Consider the following 23,069-nt stretch of genomic DNA (forward strand, 5'->3'; position numbering starts at 1 on the left):
AGTAAACTGGGCGAGTTGACACTGATTTACGTTTGAGGTGCCGTGCTATACAGCTGATACGGAACGGAAGGAAGGTAGAAGGACACCGTGGTAGAAGGCGACACGAGCAGCGCTTTGTGTGTGGTTTTGCATTTTCCTGTCGTTACGTGTCGGCCATAACACAACGCTATTTCAAACATGAGGTAATGCTTCACGAGTCGCTGGAAAGCATATTAGGGAGACGAATATACAAGTGTTTCTCCCGTCTCGCCGAATGGTGAAGTTGCAGACTACGTGCCGAGTCGACTCCGACATGTCCGCTATACGTCACAGGACCGACATGCTTCACGGCACTGGTCATTTGAGCTAACCAATTAGTGGCGCAGCCGCGCGCCACCGCAAAACTTTTCGTTTTGCCAAATTAGGCAAGTATTTGAAATTTGAAGCTTAAAGTCCACTCGCCTGGTTGAGATGGAGAGAGAGAGAGAGACAGAGCCCCGGACGCGGCTGCGCGGGTGGCGCCGCCGCCGGGGGCTCAGCATATGTTGAGGCACTGGATGGGGTGCAGCTTGCGCTGGCTCATGCAGCGGCTCAGACACTCGGACTCGCCCCGCTTTGGAAGGTTGAGCGACGAGGCGCGCGACGCGTGGTCGTCGGGGTTCCGTCGCTGGCCGCCGCCGTACCCTCCTCCGGCCGCCGCCTGTGCCAGCGCCGCGTCCGAGGCGTCCACCGACGAGGCGGCCGCCGCCCCCCGGGGCCACGTGTAGGGCATCTTGTCGGGCAGCACCAGCGGGAAGAGCAGGTTGAACAGGCGACCCACCTCTTCCACCGCCACCTCCGGGTTGTACTCGGACGACGCACCGGCTGCTGCAGCGGAGAGAGAGAGAAAGAGAGACAAGCCCGCGTTCATAGAGTCATACACAATGGGTGCGAAGGAGTGATGGCTCAAGTTGGGGGTGTTCCCCTGCTGCAGAACGCCTGAACTACATAGTGGCAGGAGAGTAGCCGTCAGCACTTGGAGTACCCGCGGCGTCTCTCTTCGAAGAACTATACCCGAGCCCTGTGATACTTGTAACGGAATGTAGCGCAAAAAAACGCAATCGTAAGGAAGGGCACGAAAAACAAGCGCTATATTTGCGTGCTCCGTTACAAGTATGTCTAACACACTAAGCCATGAGAAACACTTACTAGGGTCCGGTTTGGGGATCTGATGAGGTCATTCAGCATGACTGGGCCGATGGCCAAGGCTTTCGCATGAACACGATAGGAGCCGTTCGTGCCTACTAGTCGATCGGACTGGCTCTAGACTTCATTTCGCGAAAGCGCTAACCGGTAGAGAGAGTCAGGCTTTGATGTGGGTAGGACCAATGCGTCCTTGTTTGTGGGCGATTACTCCCATCAGGTATGTGCTATGTTTTTTTTTAAGGAAACACATGACAACTGCTTTTTAAGCCGTCTTTTACGTGCTGCTGGGTCCTTTGAACGGATGTACTTGTGTGCTATATGGCTCCCACGTTCAAGTCAAAGCGTCCTCACGTTTCGCACTTGTTTATGTCGCTCTTCAAGGAGTGGGGTGTATGACTTTATAATTTCAGATCTCACCTACTGCAAGTTATTTTTAGTCAGCTCACGCTTCCATAAGGAAACGAAAATATACTTGGGAACTCTGTAGGGTTTGAAGTTCTGGAAAACAACGAGAATGTGAGAATCAGCAGAAGGCACCGCCTTCTGACTCCCGGCACTGTTTTGAGTGACGTCACGCAATGTGGCAAGGGGTTGCCAGAAACGCTACGCATTGTGGCAAGAAGTTGCCGATACGGGTTTATTGTCAGCACCAGAGATTTATACCATGTGTAGAAAGCACATTTCTAAGGATCAAAATTTTTTCCGGACATTTCTTGAAGGGAAGAAAGAAGCTTAAACAAAAATGATCCAGATAATTTAAAACAGCGCAAAACCTACGGCGTCACCCAATGGCACCGCCGACGCCGACAGAAATTTGCAAGAGGAAATGCGACGTTCAACTGCTACCTTATGCACGAAGAATTCGCTGGTATACGCCCCAAACAAAGCCCACAGAGATTGCACAGGGGCATGTCGAGTTGGGCGAGCAGCCCATGTGTTCATTTCACAGGCATATGTATTAAAAAAAAAAAGAAACGCGCAAAACATGAAGCCGCCACGAGAAGAAACGGACGGGACAAGCACCGCCTTAACATTGAGCTTGTTGTGTCCTTTTATTCACCATGCGCCCTCGCATTTTATGCTGCTTTCATACTTCAGAGGACGCGGATGGTTCCAGGGCAGCCGTCGTATTGCATGCATCCAACCACGCCCTTTCGTCCCGTTGTGCCCTCGGGTGGCACGTTGCTTCCGTATTTCCATAGACACATGCCCACACATGCAACTTGCCGTATTTCTGAATGATGTATTCAATTTATCCCGTCCCCATTTCAACTTATCCGGTTACTTCTTTTCCATCTGACTTTCTTCTTTCTGCTTATTTTTCATACACTGTTTTTCTTTTCTCTGTACAGGATGCCAACCCATACGTATTCTCTGCTTAACTTCCCCGTGTCTAATATATCTCTTCCTTTCAAGTGACAGTGCGAAGGCGTTGGTTTGAATATCACTGGTAGCAAGTTCCTGTTTTTTTTCGTTCACTTTCATTTCCCTTTACTTTATCATTCCTGCAGTAAATTCTTTTTAAATAATAATATCCTTTATTTCACGAAAATATTAAAAAATTTAACCTAGTAATTGACCCTATAGTTTCCTTTGTTTCACTGTCTGTTGGCCTTATATGATTGTGACTAACGATAGTCGGGCGGTTCCTCTTCTTGTTAGTTACATAGCGAGGGTCTCCATTCAAGCAGCATTGATTCATTTAGGTAGCATACAGGCTTTATTGACCTGTTGCCTTCTCCAAAGTTCACGTGCTATGTGACGCCTGCCGTAGAAACGATGTTCTCAGACCGCCGCCATGGTCACGAGTTGTGACGCTAGCTCTCGGTCTAGTAGACATATAACATGCAAGAAAGTGGACTGAAAACGGCGCCGCGGTAGCTCAGTTGATAAGCGCATCGCAAGCTAATGCGATAAAACGGGTTCAGATCCCAAAAGTATGGATAGGTGGGCTAGTTGGCAATGTGTTATTAGGAAAACTTGGAGTGCTATAAACACACCGGACGTCGAAAAAGAAACACACATCACACGCGCTGCTCAGCGGACACGTGTGGTCCACTTATTCACTTTCGTTCAGTTTCGTTTCACTTTCGTTTGTTCACTTTGTTCACTTTCGTTTGTTCACTTTGCTCACTTTCGTTTCTCCTTACTTTATCGTTATTACACTTCCGTAATTCAAAAAAAGTTGTCTACCCTATGCTTTCTTCGAATTCATTGCCTGTGGACTTCATATCGTTAGGGAAGTATGAAAGAAGACAGGAAGAAGAAGATCGCGGGACGCTGGCTGCCGCGTGTTGTTGTTGGTCAGCCATCTTAACTACTTTGACTCATTTTGTATATATACATTGTAAATACAATCTTCTACACTCCCAACATCCCCGTAACATATTCGTAAAGGTGCGGGGTTATAGGAGATTGTATAGAAGTTGATGAAATGGATCGCGAGAAGACGGTCTTCATCACGCCGGTTGGTTTATATCAGTTCGAAGTCATGCCCTTTGGCCTATGCAATGCTCTTGCGACATTTGAACGTATGATGGACACTCTTCTGCGAGGCTACAAATGGACCACCTTTTTCTGTTACTTGACGACGTTATTGTTTTTCTCTCGCGTTCGGTAACCACCTTACCCGACTCGCTGCCATTCTTGCGGTCTTCAGAAAAGCCGCCCTCCAGCTGAACTCCACGAAGTGTCAATTCGGGCGCCGTCAGATTACCGTGTTGGGTCACCTCGTTGGCGCATCCAGTGTCCATCCAGATCCGGAAAAAGTTCGCACCGTACGCAGTTTCCCTGTGCCACGTTTTGCTTCTGACGTGCGCTGCTTCGTCGGCCTGTGTTCCTACTTTCGCCGTTTCGTCAAAAACTTCGCCGACGTTGCTCGGCCCTTGACAGATCTTCTAAAAGAGAACACGGCATTCTCATGGGGCCCGGAGCAGACTCACGCGATCGCCGCTCTCATCGGATTTCTGACCACCCCCCTCCCATACTTGCCCACTTTGATCCATCTGCAGAGACCGAAGTCCACACTGACGCAAACGGCCGTGGCATCGGCGCTGTTCTCGCCCAACAACAGAATGGTACTGAGTGCGTGATAGCTTACGCCAGCCGCCTGCTGTCGCCTGCCGAGAGAAATTACTCCATCACCGAGCGCGAGTGCTTGACTTTAGTTTGGGCTGTCGCAAAGTTCCGGCCATATTTGTATGGCTACACGTTTTGGGTCGTTACGGACCACCACACTCTGCTGGCTGTCTTCCCTCCGGGACCCCACAGGACGACTTGGTCGCCTGGCCTTGCGGCTCCAGGAATTTTCGTTTGTTGTCAACTATAAGTATGCACGTCTGCACAAGGACGCTGACTGCCTCTCTCGTCAGCCCGTGGATCCCCCTGAGCCTGCTGCTCATGATCCGGTGACCTGCGTGATCGCTTTTACTGACATGACCGACATGCGCGCTGAACAACAACGCGACGAGTCTTTACAGTCCATCATCGCCGGAGTGCAATCTGGCAGCACTGACGCCACGTACCGCATGTTCGTTCTGCACGACGGCATCCTCTACCGCCGCAATATCAACCCTGACGGCCCTGAGTTACTCCTTGTTCTTCCTCGTCATCTGCGATCCGTCGCTCTCGAACAACTTCATGATGCACCGACGGCGGGACACCTTGGCGTTTTGCGTAGATACGATCGCTACGACGCCGGCTCTTCTGGCCGGGTCTCTACCGCTTCGTACATCGTTATGTTGCAACTTGCGAATTGTATCAGTGCCGGAAGAAACCCTCCTTGCCACATGTCGGATGACTTTATCCAATTGAAGTTCCCTGTGAACCGTAATTTCGTGTAGGCCTTGACCTGCTTGCCCCTTTTTCGACGACGACTAGAGGGACTAAGTGGATCGTCGTCGCTACTGATTACGCGACACGCTACGCGATAAAAAAGGCGTTGCCGACTAGTTGCGGAACAGATGTCGCCGATTTTCTCTTCCAGGATGTTATTCTCCACCACGGTGCACTTCGTCAGTTACTTACAGACCCTGGTCGCTCGTTCTTGTCTCGAGTTGTCGACGACCTCCTCCGCTGTTATGCCACTGAGCACAAGCTGTCCACCGCCTACCACACGCAAACGAACGGTCTTACGGAACGTCTCAACCGAACAATCACAGAGATGCTGTCGATGTACGTCTCCAACGATCACCGCGATTGGGACGCCACGCTGGCCTACCTGACGTTCGCGTATAACTCGTCCCGTCGAGTGCAGCGGTGGCGTAGAGGTAGAGCATCCGCCTAGTGTGCAAGAGGACCGTGGTTCGAATCCTGGTGCCGCGTAATTTTCCACCGGATTAAGAAAAAATCTGTGTGTTGATAAAATTGCATAATCAGGCCTGGAATGCGGCCTGATCCCGGTGACCAGAACCGGTAACGCACTCCCTCACCAGAGCAGGATTGGCCACCCTGGTGCAGTACTTCGCCACAACCTCCTATATGAACACAACAATCAAACCCCGGCCCTCAGTCCCCAGCAGCTGCGAAGCAACTGACCACGGCGGCGGTCAGACCTACGACGCAGCAGAGGGTGCTAAGAATCACTGGTTCCAGACAGGCCGCCATTGGAATCTGAACTTGGCAACGCTTAATGCTAGAAGGTTATCTAGTGAAGTGCTATTGGAGGAATTAGAGGGCAGTAAATGGGATATAATAGGGCTCAGTGAAAGTAGGAGGACAAAAGAAGCATATACAGTGCTGAAAAGCGGGCACGTCCTGTGCTGCCGGGGCTTAGCGGAGAGACGTGAACTAGGAGTCGGATTCCTGATTAATAAGGATATAGCTGGTAACATACAGGAACTCTATAGCATTACGAGAGGGTGGCAGGTCTTGTTGTGAACCTTAATACGAGGTACAAATTGAAGGTCGTACAGGTCTACGCCTCTACATCCAGTCATGATGACCAGGAAGTCGAAAGCTTCTATGAAGACATGGAATCGGCGATGGGTAAAGTCACAACAAAATGCACTATATATGTACTGATGGGTGACTTCAATGCCAGGGTAGGCAAGAAGCAGGCTGCAGACAAGTCAGGGGGGGAATATGGCATAGGCTCTAGGAATAGCAGGGGAGAGTTATTATAGTAGAGTTCGCAGAACAGAATAATATGCGGATAATGAATGCACCACAATATATTCATCCTTTTATCTTTGTATGTTCGCGACCCTACATTAACGTTTTACACCACCCTCCCTCCTGTGCCACGTGTTGCAATTGAGTACGCTCGTGAAGTCATAGATCGCGCTCACATGGCACGTCAAGTCGCCCGATCTCGTTTATTAGCGTCGCAGCATATACAAAAAAAGCGTTATGACTGGTGCCATCGCGTTGTTAAGTTCGCGCCAGGTGCTTGGGCGCTCCTTTGGTCACGATGTCGTCGGGTTGGCCTCTCCCAGAAGCTTCTCTCTCGCTACACAGGGCCTTATGAAGTCCTACATCAAGTTAACGACGTAGATTACGAGATTGCGCCGCTACAGTTTAATCCTCAAGTATGACGTCTGTTGACGTCCACCACGTTTTGCGGCTGAAGCCATACTTCGCTCGCAATTCTTCGCCTAACATGCGCCGAGACGGCGCTTCGCACCCGGGGGTTCTGTTACGGAATAATGAAAGAAGACAGCAAGAATAAGATCGCGGGATACTGGCTCCTGCGTGTTCTTCGTGATCAGCCACCTTAACGACTCTGACTCATTTTGTATATATATATATATATATTGTGCTTACAATCTTCTATACTCCCAACATCCCCGAAACGATATGATTCTGACCAACAAAGATCAGGCCCCTGTTTAGCCCGTCTCGTTCAATAAAATGCGCGCTCACTTTGGGAAATGTTCAAATGGCCTTGTGAAAGTGACGCTTTGCACCGGTGCTTGTAATAAGTGACCGCAATTGGAAATGTCCCGCAGCCGTTAGAGAAGCCTGGTGCCTTCAGAGTAATGGAAGGGTTCCTTTGAAGGTGCGCTCTTTCTAATTTTTTTCAAAGGAAAAGGTGGACTTGAATCGCGCGCGCCTCAAACCATTGCGCAAGTTATATGTCAATTCTGTGAACTTGATCGCATGCATGTCTTAAAAGGAATATACCTTGCTTAGAAGTGCAAGGACCTTTCTTTTCCTTGTTCTAATGTTACCACTGGATGCACCATAGAACAGAGCTAACAGCACAAGAATAAACAAGGTTTTGTAATCTGCTGGTTGCTATTTTCTACACATTCACGTTCGATATTTACATAAATAAACAAGGCAACACGGGACTCAAGTAATTAGTAGGCGATCTAATATTTATTTTTAGTGAAGTAATTTTTTTCCCGAATTGCTCACATCTTTTAAGAACTTTTCATACATTATTTAAAAATAATGGGAAGTTGAGCGCCCTCCGTGGTTGCTTAGTGGCTCTGGTGTTGGGCTGCTAAGCACGAGGCCGCAGGATCGGATCCCGGCCACAGCGGCCGCATTTCGATGGGGGTGAAGTGTGAAAATACCCGTTTACTCAGATTCAGGCGGACATTAAAGAATCCAAGGTAGTCAAAATTATTCCGGAGTGCCCCACTGCGGCGTGCTTTATAATCAGATCGTGGTTGTGGCATGTAAAACCCCTGAACATAATTTAATTTGGGAAGTTGGGCTTGTTAGTTACACTTTATGGGAACTCCGGCATCGGAGCGCGCAGTCGAAGAAGGAGAGGCCGAAGCGACTCGTCAGCGCGAGCCGTGGTGCGAGGCTCTGCTGGGCGCTCTTGGGCGCGGTCGGCCAGGACTGGGGCCTGTTGGCGTGGACGGAGGAACTGCGCCGTTCCCATAACGTAAATAGACGTACATCACATGAACATGATATGCACAGGAGCAGATCCGCACAGGCTAACGCCGATAGCGGCGCCTATTGGCTGAGGTTACGATTTAATATTTACTGCATGATTACATTGCAGAAACATTGTTGAGGATAAAAGCAGCGTCGGTGACGCAGAAATGTCTCGATTCACGCTCAAAAGGCACAGCCTAAGCGTTTTCCTTTAATTAATCGAGTCTTCCGCACATAATTTTGGTGCTTACACTTTCGGACTCGATATGCTTCTGGCACCGCATTTTTGTCGCTGGCGCAAGTCCTTCTCACTGACTCGATGGTGTCGACGCGAACGTTGGCACTGTTCGTGCAAACAGTACTGCCAAGTATTGTACCTCCTTGCAGCTTCGAAGCTGTGGAACTCCCGCCGCGGAAGCTTAGTGGTTACGGCGTTGCGCTGCTGAGCTTTAGGTTGTGAGTTAGATCCCAGCAACGCCAGTTGCATTTTCATGGAGGCGGCATGCAAAAACGCTCGTGTTCGTATATGTAGGTACACGTTAAAGAACCCTGTGTAATCAAAATTAACCCGGAGTTCCTCACAATGGCGTGCATCATAATCAGATCGCGGATTTCGGTACGTAAACTGTGCGAATCTAACTTAATTTACTTTAAGCTGTCGTACAATGGAACGCCTGGCATTGCTATACGTTCACGAACAATCCTTAGATCTGCGTAAACAGACTACGCTGAGCCATTGAAAACTGCTGGGAGAGAGAATACCTGGCGTTGGTGCCTGCACAAGCAGTCTTCACATCTGCATAAGCAAACTCGGCCGAGTCAGTGAGAAGGTCTCGCAGCGGGGCGCAAAATGCCAAGTGCTGGAACCTCTGTCAGGCTCGGCAGGACCAACCAGGAGAGTAAGAGTGCTCTGCGTCGGCTCCTATTGACGCCGGTGTGCAGAGCGTTAGTATAAAATTGAACAAAGGAGGACAGACTCAAAGGTGCGCGCAGTTCAATTTCCGCCTTGTCTGTACACTGGGATTTCCAGCGCTTCCACTGTTCCGGAATGTAGTGAAGGTTCACCGCTGCTGCGTTGCGAAATTGATGGAAGCTACACCGATTGCTTTGGCGGAAATTGACGCACCTGGCCCTCGGCTTGTTTTTGCGGTGGCCACGAGGGCGTGAGACAAGCTTGGCTCCGCCATGTAACAAAGCAATTTACTTAATGTTTACCTCTGCAGATTCGACGAAAAACAAAAGGCGTCCGCAGAGTCAATATTTTGGCTGCTTGTGTGTAAATTTCTTTCTTTGCAAGGGCGGAACAGGCATATTTAGCGACAAAACCGTGAGGGAAACACGTTTTTGTTGTCTTCACTTCAGCGCTTGAAATTTCCATTCTCTTTTTTTATTGTATCCTCATTGTATTAGTGCTCAGCCTTGACAGGGAAAAGGAAGCTTCTGTTGCTTTGCACGCTGCTGATGTCGGCAAAACAGTAATTTTTTTGCTCAACCGCTGCGCTGTGGAGAAATGGCAGCGCGCTCACAAACGTCACTGCAGTTGCGTTAGAAATTTATGTACGTTTTTTACGCACATATATTTACGCGGGAACTGATTGGCAGAACTGCAAAAAAAGCATCTATGCGTCGCTATTCAGACTGCCTGTATCGTCGCTTTGCTGCAGTTGCGGAAGGTCTTTCGTAGAGATTGATTTCGTTACATGCAATGTAGTCCAGAGTTCGACGGAGCGTCGCTTGGCAAGGCTGAATGATGATGATACTTTAACGTCACTGGCGCTCGTCTAAAGCATGGCCACTGTCCTATCCATTTCTGTACGAATCCGATGTTCAAGCCAATACACGACCCGTTTATGCTTGAGTTGTCGTCCTGGCATTCGGCAGCCTTCGCCAGTCAAGTTAAAATTCATGTTTGTTAACGTGCCCGCTGCGGTGTAGACGGTTGGTCATTCATGCGAAGTTGTACAATTAATTTTGGTTTCTGTGACGATAACTACCGCATTATTTCTGTTTACCGCATGGCGTGTGCTTTTGGCAATTTTTTCTGACGGCATTTAAACTCACGTACATCTCGCTTCGAGTCATCGTTTGGGGCCATTATTCTCACTCTCTCGGAGAAATTGTTATATTTCCATCTGTAATGATCCACAATGAACACAGACACGTAGTCAATTTCTAAAGTCATCATTTGGGGCCGTTTTTCTCGCCATGTGGGGAAACTGTTATATTTCCATCTGTAGTCATTTACAATGAACACAGACATGTAGTCAATTCCCAGAGGCATCATTTGGGACTGTTTTTCTCGCCATCTGGGGAAACCTGTTATATTTACATCTGTAGTGATTCACAATGAACACAGACAACATGTAGGAAATTGCGGCGCATCTTAGCCGCGTAGTGAGCCACTTGTGTCCGTGTCTTTATTTTTAAACTTGCTGGTGAGCTTGTGTCAGCACCTGTAGAACACTGCAGCATTACTTGCTTAGTTTTCCACTTTCTTCGATAGCACAGGCTGCACAACCGTTAGTCACGTAATTATGGTTTGCACGAAAAGAAACATTCGTGCAGAACGTCTTTTTGTCAAAATATACGCGAGGGTCCTATTGTCGTTCTTCAGCAAACTGACAAGTTCCATTCTTCTTAGAGGTAAGGATAGCGGCATACTTAGTTTATGACTAAACTAAGAGACAATGTGTCTGTTCTTGCTATGCGGAAACTCGCTCAAAATAATGCGCTAGATTCATCTGTATGACGATTTGGGCTTGGTTTGTAATTTGGATCTACATAGTCGGGGCACTTTTCAAGTGGAGTGAAATTTTTCTTCGAGAATGGTGAAAGTTTCATTCAGACACCTGATGCTAAAATTGTTTGGGGCGTAAGCTAAGTGAACTTCGCCTACTCGATACCTCTGCAGGTAAGCTTGTTCTAACTGGCAGTCTTGCGAAGCGAGGACAAAAAAAAAAAAGACAGTCTGTGAAAAGCAATCTTTTCAGGGCCCGCAGATTCAAATCAGGCGCTAATTAAGCGGCACTCACGCTCAGTGAAAAAGCCGATTTCAGAAATGTCGTTTTAGGGGAGGCGTACGCCGCTAAGGCATCTCTGAGACAATCGCAAGGCATAAAGAAGTTCCTATGCGCGGCGTCCCTTTGATTTTGGCCAATGAATAAGAAACGAACATGCCCTTCAAACGGAGACGAGCAGACAAAGAAGTCTGCGCAGTGGCTAACGAATACAATTATGGTGAGTCTAGCTTATCTGTTATTCAGAGAATTAGGCATCGTTGAAAAAAAAATTGTGCCCAATTTAGCAATGCAATGCGGCTGCTGGGCAGACAAAAGCACGAGCAACAGAACCAAGGCCTTATTAGCCAGTGAGGTCGTTGTGTCTTGTGTTCCTTTCTGTCATTCTTATAATGCGGTTAGCTGTCGCGAAAGACTTAACGAACTGTGTGGTGCGCTTTAGGTTTGTTCGTACAAAAAACGTACCGTGCTAAATTTGAGTTGCGTGCTGTGGAAGCGCTGATGTTTTTGTTTTGTTTTTCGCAGTTCTGCTTGCTGCTTCTTTGAACAAAACAAAATAAATGTTCAGTGGCCTCTAATCGGAGTAGCATTCTACTAATATGGACAAATATCTTCTTCGTAAACAAACCCGCAAGTGTACGGAAGTTGACATTCGTCCTATTGACGAACCTTTTGCTTGAATTAACTGGGGCGGAATGATGTAAGGACTCATCGCTCGCTTCCCGTGCATATATGTATATCTTATTTATTTCTATTTGTCCAGATTTTGGTTTCCCGGTTTCGCATATAGAGTGCGGAAATAAAGAAGTTTAATCGCTCACTTTATTTCTTTCAAATCATCCACCCTTCACGAATGACCGATAAATCCCGATATCCGGAGATATCACCGGATATAAAGGCACGTCCAAGACTCCGAAAAAGAATGAGAAAGAGCGAAAACATTTGGCTATTTTACGGGCCAAAATTGCGATCTTATTGTCAAGTATGCTAAATCTGGGACTACTGATTATTTTGACTGCCTGTGGTTTTTTAACGCGCACATAAAGTACGCGAGCGCTTTTGCATTGCGCCTCCCCACCGCAGTGCGGCCGCCGCGGCCTGGCTCGAACCCGTGACCTCGAGCTTACCAGTGCAAGGCATTAGACACTGAGCTACCGCGGCGGATATAACGTCTCCGCCGGTAGTGTGTCCAAAATGTAAGCCCAGCATGTTTTCGCGTTATTGTCCACACTGGCGTAGTTTCTGCACACAGAAACACAATTTCCTTTTGCCGGACCGAGAGGTTGCTCCGGAAACCTCGCTGATCCGTGTAGCAGGCACCGCGGAGGGGCCCTGGAAGGTCGCCTTAACCAAATAGGTGGTTCGAAGTTAAGGGGCTTTATTTTTCACGGATTGAATTTCAGACCAAGCGAGCATTGCGCGGCATACCCGGAGATTTGAAGGCTCATCGAAGGAAGGAAGGAAAAGTGGAGAAGGAAAGGAAGATAGGTTAACCAGTTTAGTTTAACCGGTTTACTACCCTACACATGGGAGAGGGATGGGGGATGAGAGAGAGAGAGAGAGAGAGAGCACATAGCACAGCGCATACCACAGGCTTATCGAGGTTGGCGTTAACGCGACTCTAGTGTTGTTGCGTTTCGCCTGCGACACGTGGTTTTGCCGGCGCGACTGCGGCGGGGCGGCAGACATTTTGGCCCGATCGTCGTCGCCGCAACACTCATCGCCAGGTGTTTCCAGGCGCGACTGCGGCGATGCGACCGCCTAGGGATCATCCTCGCATTCCAGTCATTGTGCCCGAAACAGGCGATGCCAAAGCAGGGATCTCATTCCAGTCATTGTGCCCGAAACAGGCGATGCCAAAGCAGGGATCTCGTTCCAGTCATTGTGCCCGAAACAGGCGATGCCAAAGCAGGGACCATCCTCTCATTACAGTCATTGTGTCCGACCGGCAGCGCCACGACAGGGTGCTACGAGATCGTGCTCGACATGGTGCTACGGCATCGCTACGACAGTGTGCGTCACCATTAGCCCATTGTACATTCACGTGCTCGTCTTTTGAGGGGTTCCTTCTTGCCCTCAACTGCGAGAGTATAAAAACAGCTGCCCCCGGACGCCAAAAGGAGGGCTCCGATTTCTTCTGTTGAGTGAAGTGCTCTCCCGTCTCTCTACTACGGTCAAACCTGACCGCCAACTCTTTGCGATGTTAAAATAAACAAGTTGTTTCGTTGTTACCAGTCGACTCATGCTTTGCCGGGACCTTCGGATGCTTCCAGTTGTACCCCAGGCCGCCAGGCCAACGCTACCCTTGGGGCTTGCGACCCAGGTACAACCACGGGCGTCAGCGCCGAGTTCCCAACAGATCGTACCAGCAGTCCGATCCCAAACATCTGGTTGGCAGCGGTGAGATCGCCTCCGACGTCAAACAACTGTCTGCCAGCGGTGAGATCGCGACAACGGAGGCCAGCAGCGAAGAGATGCAGTTGACTGTATGCTGAGCAGCTCAACGACGATCCGGGAGCAGTGCAACGAGCCCTGTGTGACGACTGGTTGCCTGCAGCGGAACGACTGCGCGGAATTCCTGCCTGCGAGGTTTGGTGAGTGCGGGACTTTCTTCTTCTGAGCTTTGCCAGGCTTTTGTTAGTGTTAGAAACAGAGCTGGTAATTGTGGTTGTCGTTGCTGCCGGGTTAGTTGCGGCAAGACAATAGTAAGCAGTAGAGAAAGCAGCATTCAGAGCAGCCATGGATTTGAAGTCGTTGCGCAAACCGAAATTGTTGGAGCTTGCAAGAGAGTTGGGTCTGGATGTCTCAGACAAACTAAGAAAACCGGAACTGATAAAGGCTATTCTTGAGTTAGAGGCTGAGGATGACGAGCTGTCGGAATGCCTTGAGACCATTGAAGAGAGAGAGACTGCAAAAAGACAGGAGCGCGAACTTAAAGAGCAAAAAGAAAAAGAAGAGCGCGAACTTAAAGAACAGAAAGAAAAAGAAGAGCGTGAACGTAAAGAACAGAAAGAAAAAGAAGAGCGTGAACGTAAAGAACAGAAAGAGCGAGAGCAACAAGAGCGTGACCGTCAACACGCTTTGGAAATGAAGCGTCTTGAGGTAGAGATGGAACGCGCTCGTAATGGAAGTCAGGCACACGGTGCAGGAGAACGCGTATTGTTCAAAATGACGGACCTGATGCGGCCGTTTAAGCTTGGAGAGGACATTGGTTTGTTCCTGGTTAACTTTGAGCGAACGTGCGAGAAGCAGGGGTTCTCTCGGGAAACGTGGCCACAGCGCTTGCTCACTTTGTTACCCGGCGAGGCGGCCGACGTAGTCGCTCGCTTGGATAGAGAGGAGGCAGAGGATTTCGACACAGTGAAATCGAGTCTTCTAAAAAAGTACCGGCTGTCTGCGGAGGCGTTCCGTCGGAAGTTTCGGGAAAATGAGAAAGGCAGAAGTGAGTCATATACAGAGTTTGCGTATAGGCTTATGTCGAACATGCAGGAGTGGCTCAAAGAAGAGAAAGCGTTTGGTGACCACGATAAAGTTCTGCAGTGTTTCGGGCTAGAACAGTTTTATAGTCGGTTACCGGAGAACGTGCGATACTGGGTCTTGGATAGGCCAGACGTGAGTACGGTGGCTAGAGCCGCTGAGCTAGCCGAGGAGTTTGTGACGCGTCGAGCTCGCGGAGCTAAGGACGGTCAAAAGGGTGAATTTGGCTCGAAGTTTGAGAGGCCGAAGTTCACACCCATGAGAGCAAAGGGGAACACGCGTAGTGCGGATGCGAGTGGAAGCAGTGCGACCGAACCTAAGGAGACGGCGGCAGCCGAAGCCGAACGCAGAAAGCGGTTCGAGATGAGGCGAGCGGGCGTTTGTTATACGTGCCAGAAGCCGGGTCACTTTTCGGCGCAGTGTCCGGAAACAACACCAAAAGTTGTGTTTTTTTCAATAGGCAGCACTGACGAGAACATGAAGCTTCTCGAGCCTTACATGCGAGACCTCCTCGTGAACGGGAAAGAGTGCCGAGTGCTTCGCGATTCCGCAGCTACGATGGATGTAGTTCACCCGTCTTACGTAGAACCCCATATGTTCACGGGCGAGTGCGCGTGGATCAAGCAAGCCGTGGAAGCTCATAGCGTGTGTCTGCCGGTAGCAAAAGTGCTTATTGAAGGACCTTTCGGAGCGCTTGAGACAGAGGCGGCAGTGTCATCTATGCTGCCACCCCAGTACCCGTACCTATTTTCAAACAGGTCCGATCACCTCCTGCGCGAGAAGGGGCTTTTGTTTGGTGAAGCTAGTGTTCAGGCCTTAACCAGATCGAAGGTTCGGGAGCTCGCTGCAAAGGCGGTAGTTGCGGGGCCGACGTTATCAAACAACGAAAAAGGGTCAGAGGCGCAGCAAGCTGATATTCCGAGCACGCCCGAACTGAATAAACTTGAGTCTGTAACGTTAAAGGCGCCAGATACTGGAGAGGAAACGCCCGACGCGGGAAAGTTAGAAGAGCTATCTACTGATTTGCTCATCGCGCCTACGTCAGACGGACTTGATAGGTTGCTAAAAGTCAGCCGGTCGGCTTTGATAGCCGAGCAAAAAAAGGATGGCAGCCTGGAAAACGTGCGCTGCAATGTCAAAGAAGGTATCGCCAGGAAAACTGCGCGTTTTGTGGAAAGGGGTGGAGTCCTGTACCGGAAGTATCTAGACCGCAGAGGAGTGGAGTTCGATCAGCTGGTCGTGCCTCAATGCTATCGTCAGGATCTGTTGCGCTTGTCACATGGGGGTTCGTGGTCCGGACACCTAGGAGTTAAGAAAACTAAGGACCGTCTCTTGCAAGAGTACTATTGGCCAGGGTGTTTTCGGGACGCAGACCATTTCGTGAGGACATGTGACACTTGTCAGCGGGTGGGCAAACCAGGGGACAAATCGAGGGCGCCGTTGAAATTGGTACCTATCATTACGGAGCCTTTTAGACGGCTCGTTATTGATACTGTGGGACCTCTGCCGGTAACAGCCACGGGGTACAGACACATTTTGACTGTGATCTGCCCAGCGACAAAGTTCCCTGAGGCAGTGCCGCTTAAAGAACTCAGCTCAGTTGAGATAGTTAATGCACTACTGTCCATATTTGCGCGAGTTGGTTTTCCTGCGGAAATCCAATCAGATCAGGGCACAGTGTTTACTAGCGCTTTGACGACAACTTTTCTCGAAAGGTGTGGGGTAAAGCTGTTACACAGCTCAGTGTACCACCCACAGTCGAATTCCGTTGAGAAGCTCCACTCCGTCATGAAGCGCGTGTTGAGAGCGTTGTGTTTTGAACATCGAACTGACTGGGAGCTGTGTCTGCCTGGGGTGATGTTTGCTTTAAGGACCGCGCCGCATGCGGCTACGGGGTTTTCGCCAGCTGAACTGGTGTACGGTCGCTCGCTTCGATCTCCGCTTCGCATGCTTCGAGAATCATGGGAAGGTAGGGGCGACGACCCAGTCGTGGTGGAGTACGTACTTAAGCTCCTAGAACGCTTAAGAAGGGCACAGGAGTTGTCAGGTGAAGCAATGACAAAGGCCCAGCAGAGGGCCAAGGTTTATTATGATCGGACAGCCAGGGCCCGTCGTTTTGAGGTTGGCGATGAGGTCATGATATTGCGCACATCGCTAAACAACAAACTAGACGTGCAGTGGGAGGGCCCAGCACGAATTGTTCAGAAACTGTCGGACGTTAACTACGTGGTAAGTCTGCCAGGAAAGCGGAAAGCACAGCAAGTTTACCACTGTAATCTGCTCAAACCTTATAGACAACGGGAAGCAGTGGTGTGCATGATGATAAACGTTCCTGAAGAGCTTCCAGTCGAGCTTCCGGGACTAGGCTCAGTGACGAACAGGGAAGACACCGGTCAAGTCATTAGTGACCTTATCAGTAAAGCACCGCTGTCGCCTGAGCAGAAAACCGAACTACACCAGCTATTACAAGAGTTTCGAGGTCTGTTCTCTGAGAGGCCTGGTAGGACTTCGGTACTTACTCATGATATAGAACTTACCTCCCCAGAGCCAGTACGATCCAAGGCGTATCGGGTGTCACCCCGCCAGAGCGATATTATGGAGGCTGAGGTAAAGAAAATGCTACAGCTCGGTGTTATTGAGGCAGGTGAGAGTGATTATACCTCCCCTTTGATTTTAGTTGAGGTACCGGGCAAGGAACCTCGTCCTTGCGTCGACTACCGCAGGCTTAATTCCATCACTAAGGATCAAATTTATCCGATCCCTAACATCGAGGAGCGCCTTGAGAAAGTTAGTAGCGCTCAGTTTATTTCCACCCTAGATCTTGTCAGGGGTTATTGGCAGGTTCCACTTACAGAAGAGGCTAGTAGGTATGCGGCGTTCATTTCACCAATGGGAACATTCCGTCCTAAAGTGTTGAGTTTTGGTTTGAAGAACGCGCCATACTGTTTTTCAAGTCTCATGGATAAAGTGTTGCGGGGACAGCAAGAATTCGCTTTACCGTATCTAGACGACGTAGCGATATTCTCCGCATCCTGGTCTGAGCATATGGCACACTTGCGGGCAGTGCTAACCCGCCTGCGCGAAGCGGGCTTGACAGTCAAGGCTCCTAAGTGCCAGATAGCACAGGCCGAGGTTGTCTACCTCGGTCACGTGATTGGTCAGGGTCGTCGCCGCCCCTCTGAAATAAAAGTGGCCGCTGTGCGAGACTTTCCGCAACCGCGCTCCAAGACCGATATTCGGTCGTTCTTGGGTGTCGCCGGCTACTATCAGAGGTACATCCCTAGGTACTCTGATATCGCGGCTCCCCTGACGGATGCTCTAAGAAAGACAGAGCCTCAAACAGTCGTCTGGGACGAGACCAAGGAAAGAGCTTTTAGCGCCCTAAAGAGTGCCCTAACAAGCCAGCCTGTGCTACGATCGCCAGACTATACAAAAGGGTTCATTGTTCAGTGCGATGCTAGTGAGCGAGGCATGGGCGTTGTACTGTGCCAACGGGAAAATGGAGAAGTAGAACACCCCGTCCTGTATGCTAGTCGTAAGCTGACCAGTCGTGAGCAGGCGTATAGCGCCACCGAGAAAGAGTGTGCATGTCTCGTGTGGGCCGTTCAGAAATTGTCATGCTATCTAGCCGGCTCGAGGTTTATCATTGAGACGGATCACTGCCCTCTCCAATGGCTGCAGACCATCTCTCCCAAAAATGGCCGCCTCCTGCGCTGGAGCCTCGCTTTACAACAATATTCCTTTGAGGTGCGTTACAAAAAGGGGAGTCTCAACGGTAACGCCGATGGCTTAAGTCGAAGCCCCTAACGTAGGAATCAGCCTCAAAATTGTTTGTTACTGATGTTTTCTTCCTGAGGCAGGATTTTTTTTTTAACATATTGCTTTTGTTTAGTGTTTCAAAGTGATGATATGCTTTCTAGTGCAATTTTTCAATTTGTGGACGCGTTCTGAGTGATGCTAGACTACTGTAAGGAACTAGGCAGTGGTATAAAAAGGGGAAAGAGCCTGGCAGGGCTTAGTGAGGGTTGTGCCGTGCTTGCTGACTGAGCGGTTGAGTTTCAGCGTAGTTCTAACGCTTGCCGGGAACGAGAACAAAAATGTGAACTCTCCCGAAGTCACTTTGCAGTGTCCCGTGCGAACCTGAACAAGAGAACGAGGCCTTCTCTGTGCGCTGCGCTCAAGAAACGTCGAGGGACGCCCGACTTCGGTTATGAGCATCATCGAGCGACATCCCTCCGGACAGCGGATGCAGTCCCCTGTCCATCGGGATCTCCTTCCCCCGGCGGGGCGGTCTGTTGCGTTTCGCCTGCGACACGTGGTTTTGCCGGCGCGACTGCGGCGGGGCGGCAGACATTTTGGCCCGATCGTCGTCGCCGCAACACTCATCGCCAGGTGTTTCCAGGCGCGACTGCGGCGATGCGACCGCCTAGGGATCATCCTCGCATTCCAGTCATTGTGCCCGAAACAGGCGATGCCAAAGCAGGGATCTCATTCCAGTCATTGTGCCCGAAACAGGCGATGCCAAAGCAGGGATCTCGTTCCAGTCATTGTGCCCGAAACAGGCGATGCCAAAGCAGGGACCATCCTCTCATTACAGTCATTGTGTCCGACCGGCAGCGCCACGACAGGGTGCTACGAGATCGTGCTCGACATGGTGCTACGGCATCGCTACGACAGTGTGCGTCACCATTAGCCCATTGTACATTCACGTGCTCGTCTTTTGAGGGGTTCCTTCTTGCCCTCAACTGCGAGAGTATAAAAACAGCTGCCCCCGGACGCCAAAAGGAGGGCTCCGATTTCTTCTGTTGAGTGAAGTGCTCTCCCGTCTCTCTACTACGGTCAAACCTGACCGCCAACTCTTTGCGATGTTAAAATAAACAAGTTGTTTCGTTGTTACCAGTCGACTCATGCTTTGCCGGGACCTTCGGATGCTTCCAGTTGTACCCCAGGCCGCCAGGCCAACGCTACCCTTGGGGCTTGCGACCCAGGTACAACCACGGGCGTCAGCGCCGAGTTCCCAACAGATCGTACCAGCAGTCCGATCGAAACAGTGTATACTGCGTCGGCAGTGTATGCCCATGACCTTGCGCGCATTTCCAGGAAACATTTCTTTGTGCAACTTTTATCGGACGCTAATAGAATAGTGACACTGCACGTCGCGCAAAGTAGCGCCATGTGCCACCTGGACATCGTACAGTGTTGCGTGCAGCAAAACGTGCTTGAATACATGCTTAATTTAATACCCATTAGAATATGGGCATGAAAGCAATGCCAGCCTCTAAGGCGTGCAACTAATCAGCATAACAGCAAGGTTCTGTGTAATTGAGCGTGCTTTGTCTGCTGGCCATGCAATCAACTAGCGCGGTGCCTGTGTCATCGCTACAGAAACAAAACCATCGACTTCGAGTTCATACTTAAAATTCCTAATTATTTTGTCAACAGTGTACGAATTTACCAGAAGCACGTATTCTCTGCTAATGTTTGTGTGACGCCTGCAGAATGTGTAAAGGCGCAGTTGTAGAATGTGCTGCAATGCTCTGTTCGTGCTTCCTTCGCGCTAAGTGCCATGCCGCGTTCGCGCTAAACGAAACTTTGCTGTTAGTAAAATTTAAATTTCGTAGGATACCTGCAGCTCCCCTTTGAGACATTGAAGCAAGAGCCGGTGTTATCACCTTGTATGATGTGCCTCAGGCATATTCTAAAGAAAAAAACAATCCAGCTCGCAACTTTTGCCACTATCGTCGAGACGAAAGCCGCCTTTGAAGCACACACCGCAGCAAAGGTGGCTGCCGAACTTAAGGTCAGTGATTTCCGCAGCTCATCCGTAAAGTATGCGCTGACCGGACTGGGTAGAGAATGAAAACGCCGTGAATTAAACTGGCCAGCCTTGCGATTCAGTACGTTCACATCAACGGTTATTTTCCGAAAGTGCAACGCGATTTCACTTTATATATAGAACTTAAAACATGAGCGCCGTCACGCCTGCATTCGAGAGCAATAACTATCGACCATCATTTTCGAAGGCGCGACGAGTATTAAAAGGGGGGGGGGGGGGTCATTAAGAAGTTAGTCGCGATTGAAGGGCATGGCTTGAAGCATATTTGATAGGAAGCAAGTGAAGGTTTGAGAGATTTCATTCGCTGGGGCAAGTTCGTCGCTCTTTGCTGCTACACTTTCTTTATCGGAATAAGCAAATATCCGCTAAACGGTCGCCTGCAGCATTCGCTTTTCAAAGCGTCCCGTCGAACAACAAAGCCGCCACGCGTAAAACCCGTTTTCCTGATCAGGCCTAATCCCCAGATATCCGATCATTGAAGTTCCTCTCAGTTTCAATAGCGCCTGCATGCATTTGCGCTGCCTCGGTGGTAGGACGCGGGGAGGCACAGGCGACGTTATTTATTTTAGGAACGGCGTGATTGTTGTCTTGTCGGGAAGGAAAGTGGATTAAAAGAATCGCTCGAATTGCTTCAGGTTCAGTGACCTGTGAGAGGTTTATAAAACACTAGCTTGCGGGTGGATGGTGCAGAATCTGCTATCTTTACCTTCCTGCACCGCAAATTTCCTTTACTTGCATCAGCCTCGAGCTTTTCTTTCTTCTCCTTATATCCTCATGACTTCGCGTTGCTTTCATCGAGGCTCTGCATGGCCGGTTAGAAACGTCATTAGTGGAGAAACACGAGAGCCATTCCCGAATTCTCTCTCATAAGCTTCAATTCTAAAGTTTAAAATAATGGTACATTAGGCGAACAGTCTAAGGACGTTCGTTACCTGAACATTGTAGCTTGTTCGTTTTTTTTTCTGAACTTTTATGCATTGCGTTGTATTTTAGTGAAACGTGGCCCATGAAAATTGAGTTTAATTTATCAATGGTCAGGATGTGAAACGTAAAACGAGCTCGAAAAGCTTGGCATAGAACGGGAAATATGAAGGACGAACACGCGTTGACTCCGTTATAATATATGGCTGATAACGCATCGGATTATTATGAATAATGTAATTGTCGTTCCACAAATACATAGTTGCAGCCCAAATGCAAATTATTGCCTGTGCAATCACAAGCTTCTTTTCTTCCCAATTCGCTAAATTATCGCACATATTACGCGCATAACAGCGTACCTAACATGCAACATTTATAGTGTCCTGGTTGGAAGTGATTGTCTGTGCATATTAGAAGACGGATTCTTTCGGTTCCTATGTCAGAATACGCAAGAAATGCTATTTTGTCTTTTTTTTAAATACAGAAGAGAATGTCCAGCGCATGGCAGCGAACTGATTTACAAGCGAACTACAATCTGATCTAGACAAGGTAACTAACTGGTGCGACACTTGGAAAATGCGACTTAGCCAAAAGTGCAAACTAATGAGGATTTCCCGCAATACTGCTTCGTCTAACCTATCCAACTATCACTTGAAGAACTCTGTACTCGAAGAAGTCAGTTCCTATATATACTTAGGCGTCCACATAACATCTAAATTTTCCTGGTAAACACACATAAACCACATCACCAACAATGCTAACCGTACGCTTGGCTACCTCCGTCGCGATTTCTCTATGGCACCCGCTAAATTAAAGCTACTTCTATACAAAACACTAATACGCCCTAAGCTTGAATATGCCTCTTCTGTATGGGACCCTGGCTTGGATTACTTAACAAATACAATAGAATCTATGCGAAATCGTAGCGCGCGTTTCATTCTTACTAACTATTCTCGGACATCAAGCGTAACATCTATGAAGGCTACTTTAAACCTCCCTCTCCTCTTATCCCGTAGGAAGTTAGAACGCTTATCTTTGCTGCACAAAATGTATTATTACAATCCGGAATTAAAAAGTGAAATTTTGTCCGAACCTGCATATATATAATCTCGTACTGACCATCGGCATAAATTGAGCGTTCCACACTGTCGCACGAACCTATTTTTTATTCATTTATTCCTAAAACTACCAATGAATGGAATCATCTGCCGGCCTCAATTGTTATCATAACCGATACATCTGCTTTTAGAACTACTGTTGAAGAATACTTTTTTTTAATCCTCACTTTCTATTTTTTTTATTATTATTATACCCTGTTATCTGCACATGCTCTGTATTTCGTTCCACTCCCTTCTGTAACGCCTTCGGGCCTTGAAGGTACAATAAATGATATGAAATGAACTGCTTAACAGCAGTACAGAGAGTTTGCTTCAGATTATCTTTAATTCGTACGACGATTTAATGTTGTGGAGAAGTCGACGGCATATTTTTAAAATTTTCTATCAACCGAAATATATATAGCAATAAAACTTGACGGAGTGTTTGTTGTTGGCGTTTCTCCGCGCTTTACTATCTCAGGAATGCCTTCAAAGAACTATTGAAAGGAGTCGTCATCCATTCATCCTGTAGGAAAACAAACAAACAAACAAACAAACAAACAAACAAACAAACAAACAAACAAACAAACAAACAAACAAACAAACAAACAAACAAACAAACAAACAAACAAACAAACAAGCAAGCAAGCAAGCAAGCAAGCAAGCAAGCAAGCAAGCAAACAAACAAACAAATTAAAAGAAAGAAACAAACCTAAACAA

At 48.7% G+C, this 23,069-nt stretch overlaps 1 protein-coding gene across 2 annotated transcripts in view; it reads right to left on the bottom strand.

Moving 5' to 3' along the window:
* The window catches only part of LOC142582465 (uncharacterized), a 194,140-nt gene that overhangs the window by 16,227 nt on the left and 154,844 nt on the right, over positions 1-23,069 (bottom strand). Inside the window, exon 2 of one of the 2 annotated variants that reach the window (XM_075692221.1) lies at positions 442-843. In XM_075692221.1, coding sequence (XP_075548336.1) covers positions 515-843 — 329 coding nt within the window. In that variant the 3' untranslated portion in view covers positions 442-514. Of the gene's footprint in view, positions 1-441; positions 847-23,069 lie in introns of both variants that reach the window. The other variant, XM_075692220.1, reaches the window with a different exon arrangement.

The sequence above is a fragment of the Dermacentor variabilis genome, chromosome 5 (assembly GCF_050947875.1).
Source record: "Dermacentor variabilis isolate Ectoservices chromosome 5, ASM5094787v1, whole genome shotgun sequence".
Taxonomy (NCBI): Eukaryota; Metazoa; Arthropoda; class Arachnida; order Ixodida; family Ixodidae; genus Dermacentor; species Dermacentor variabilis.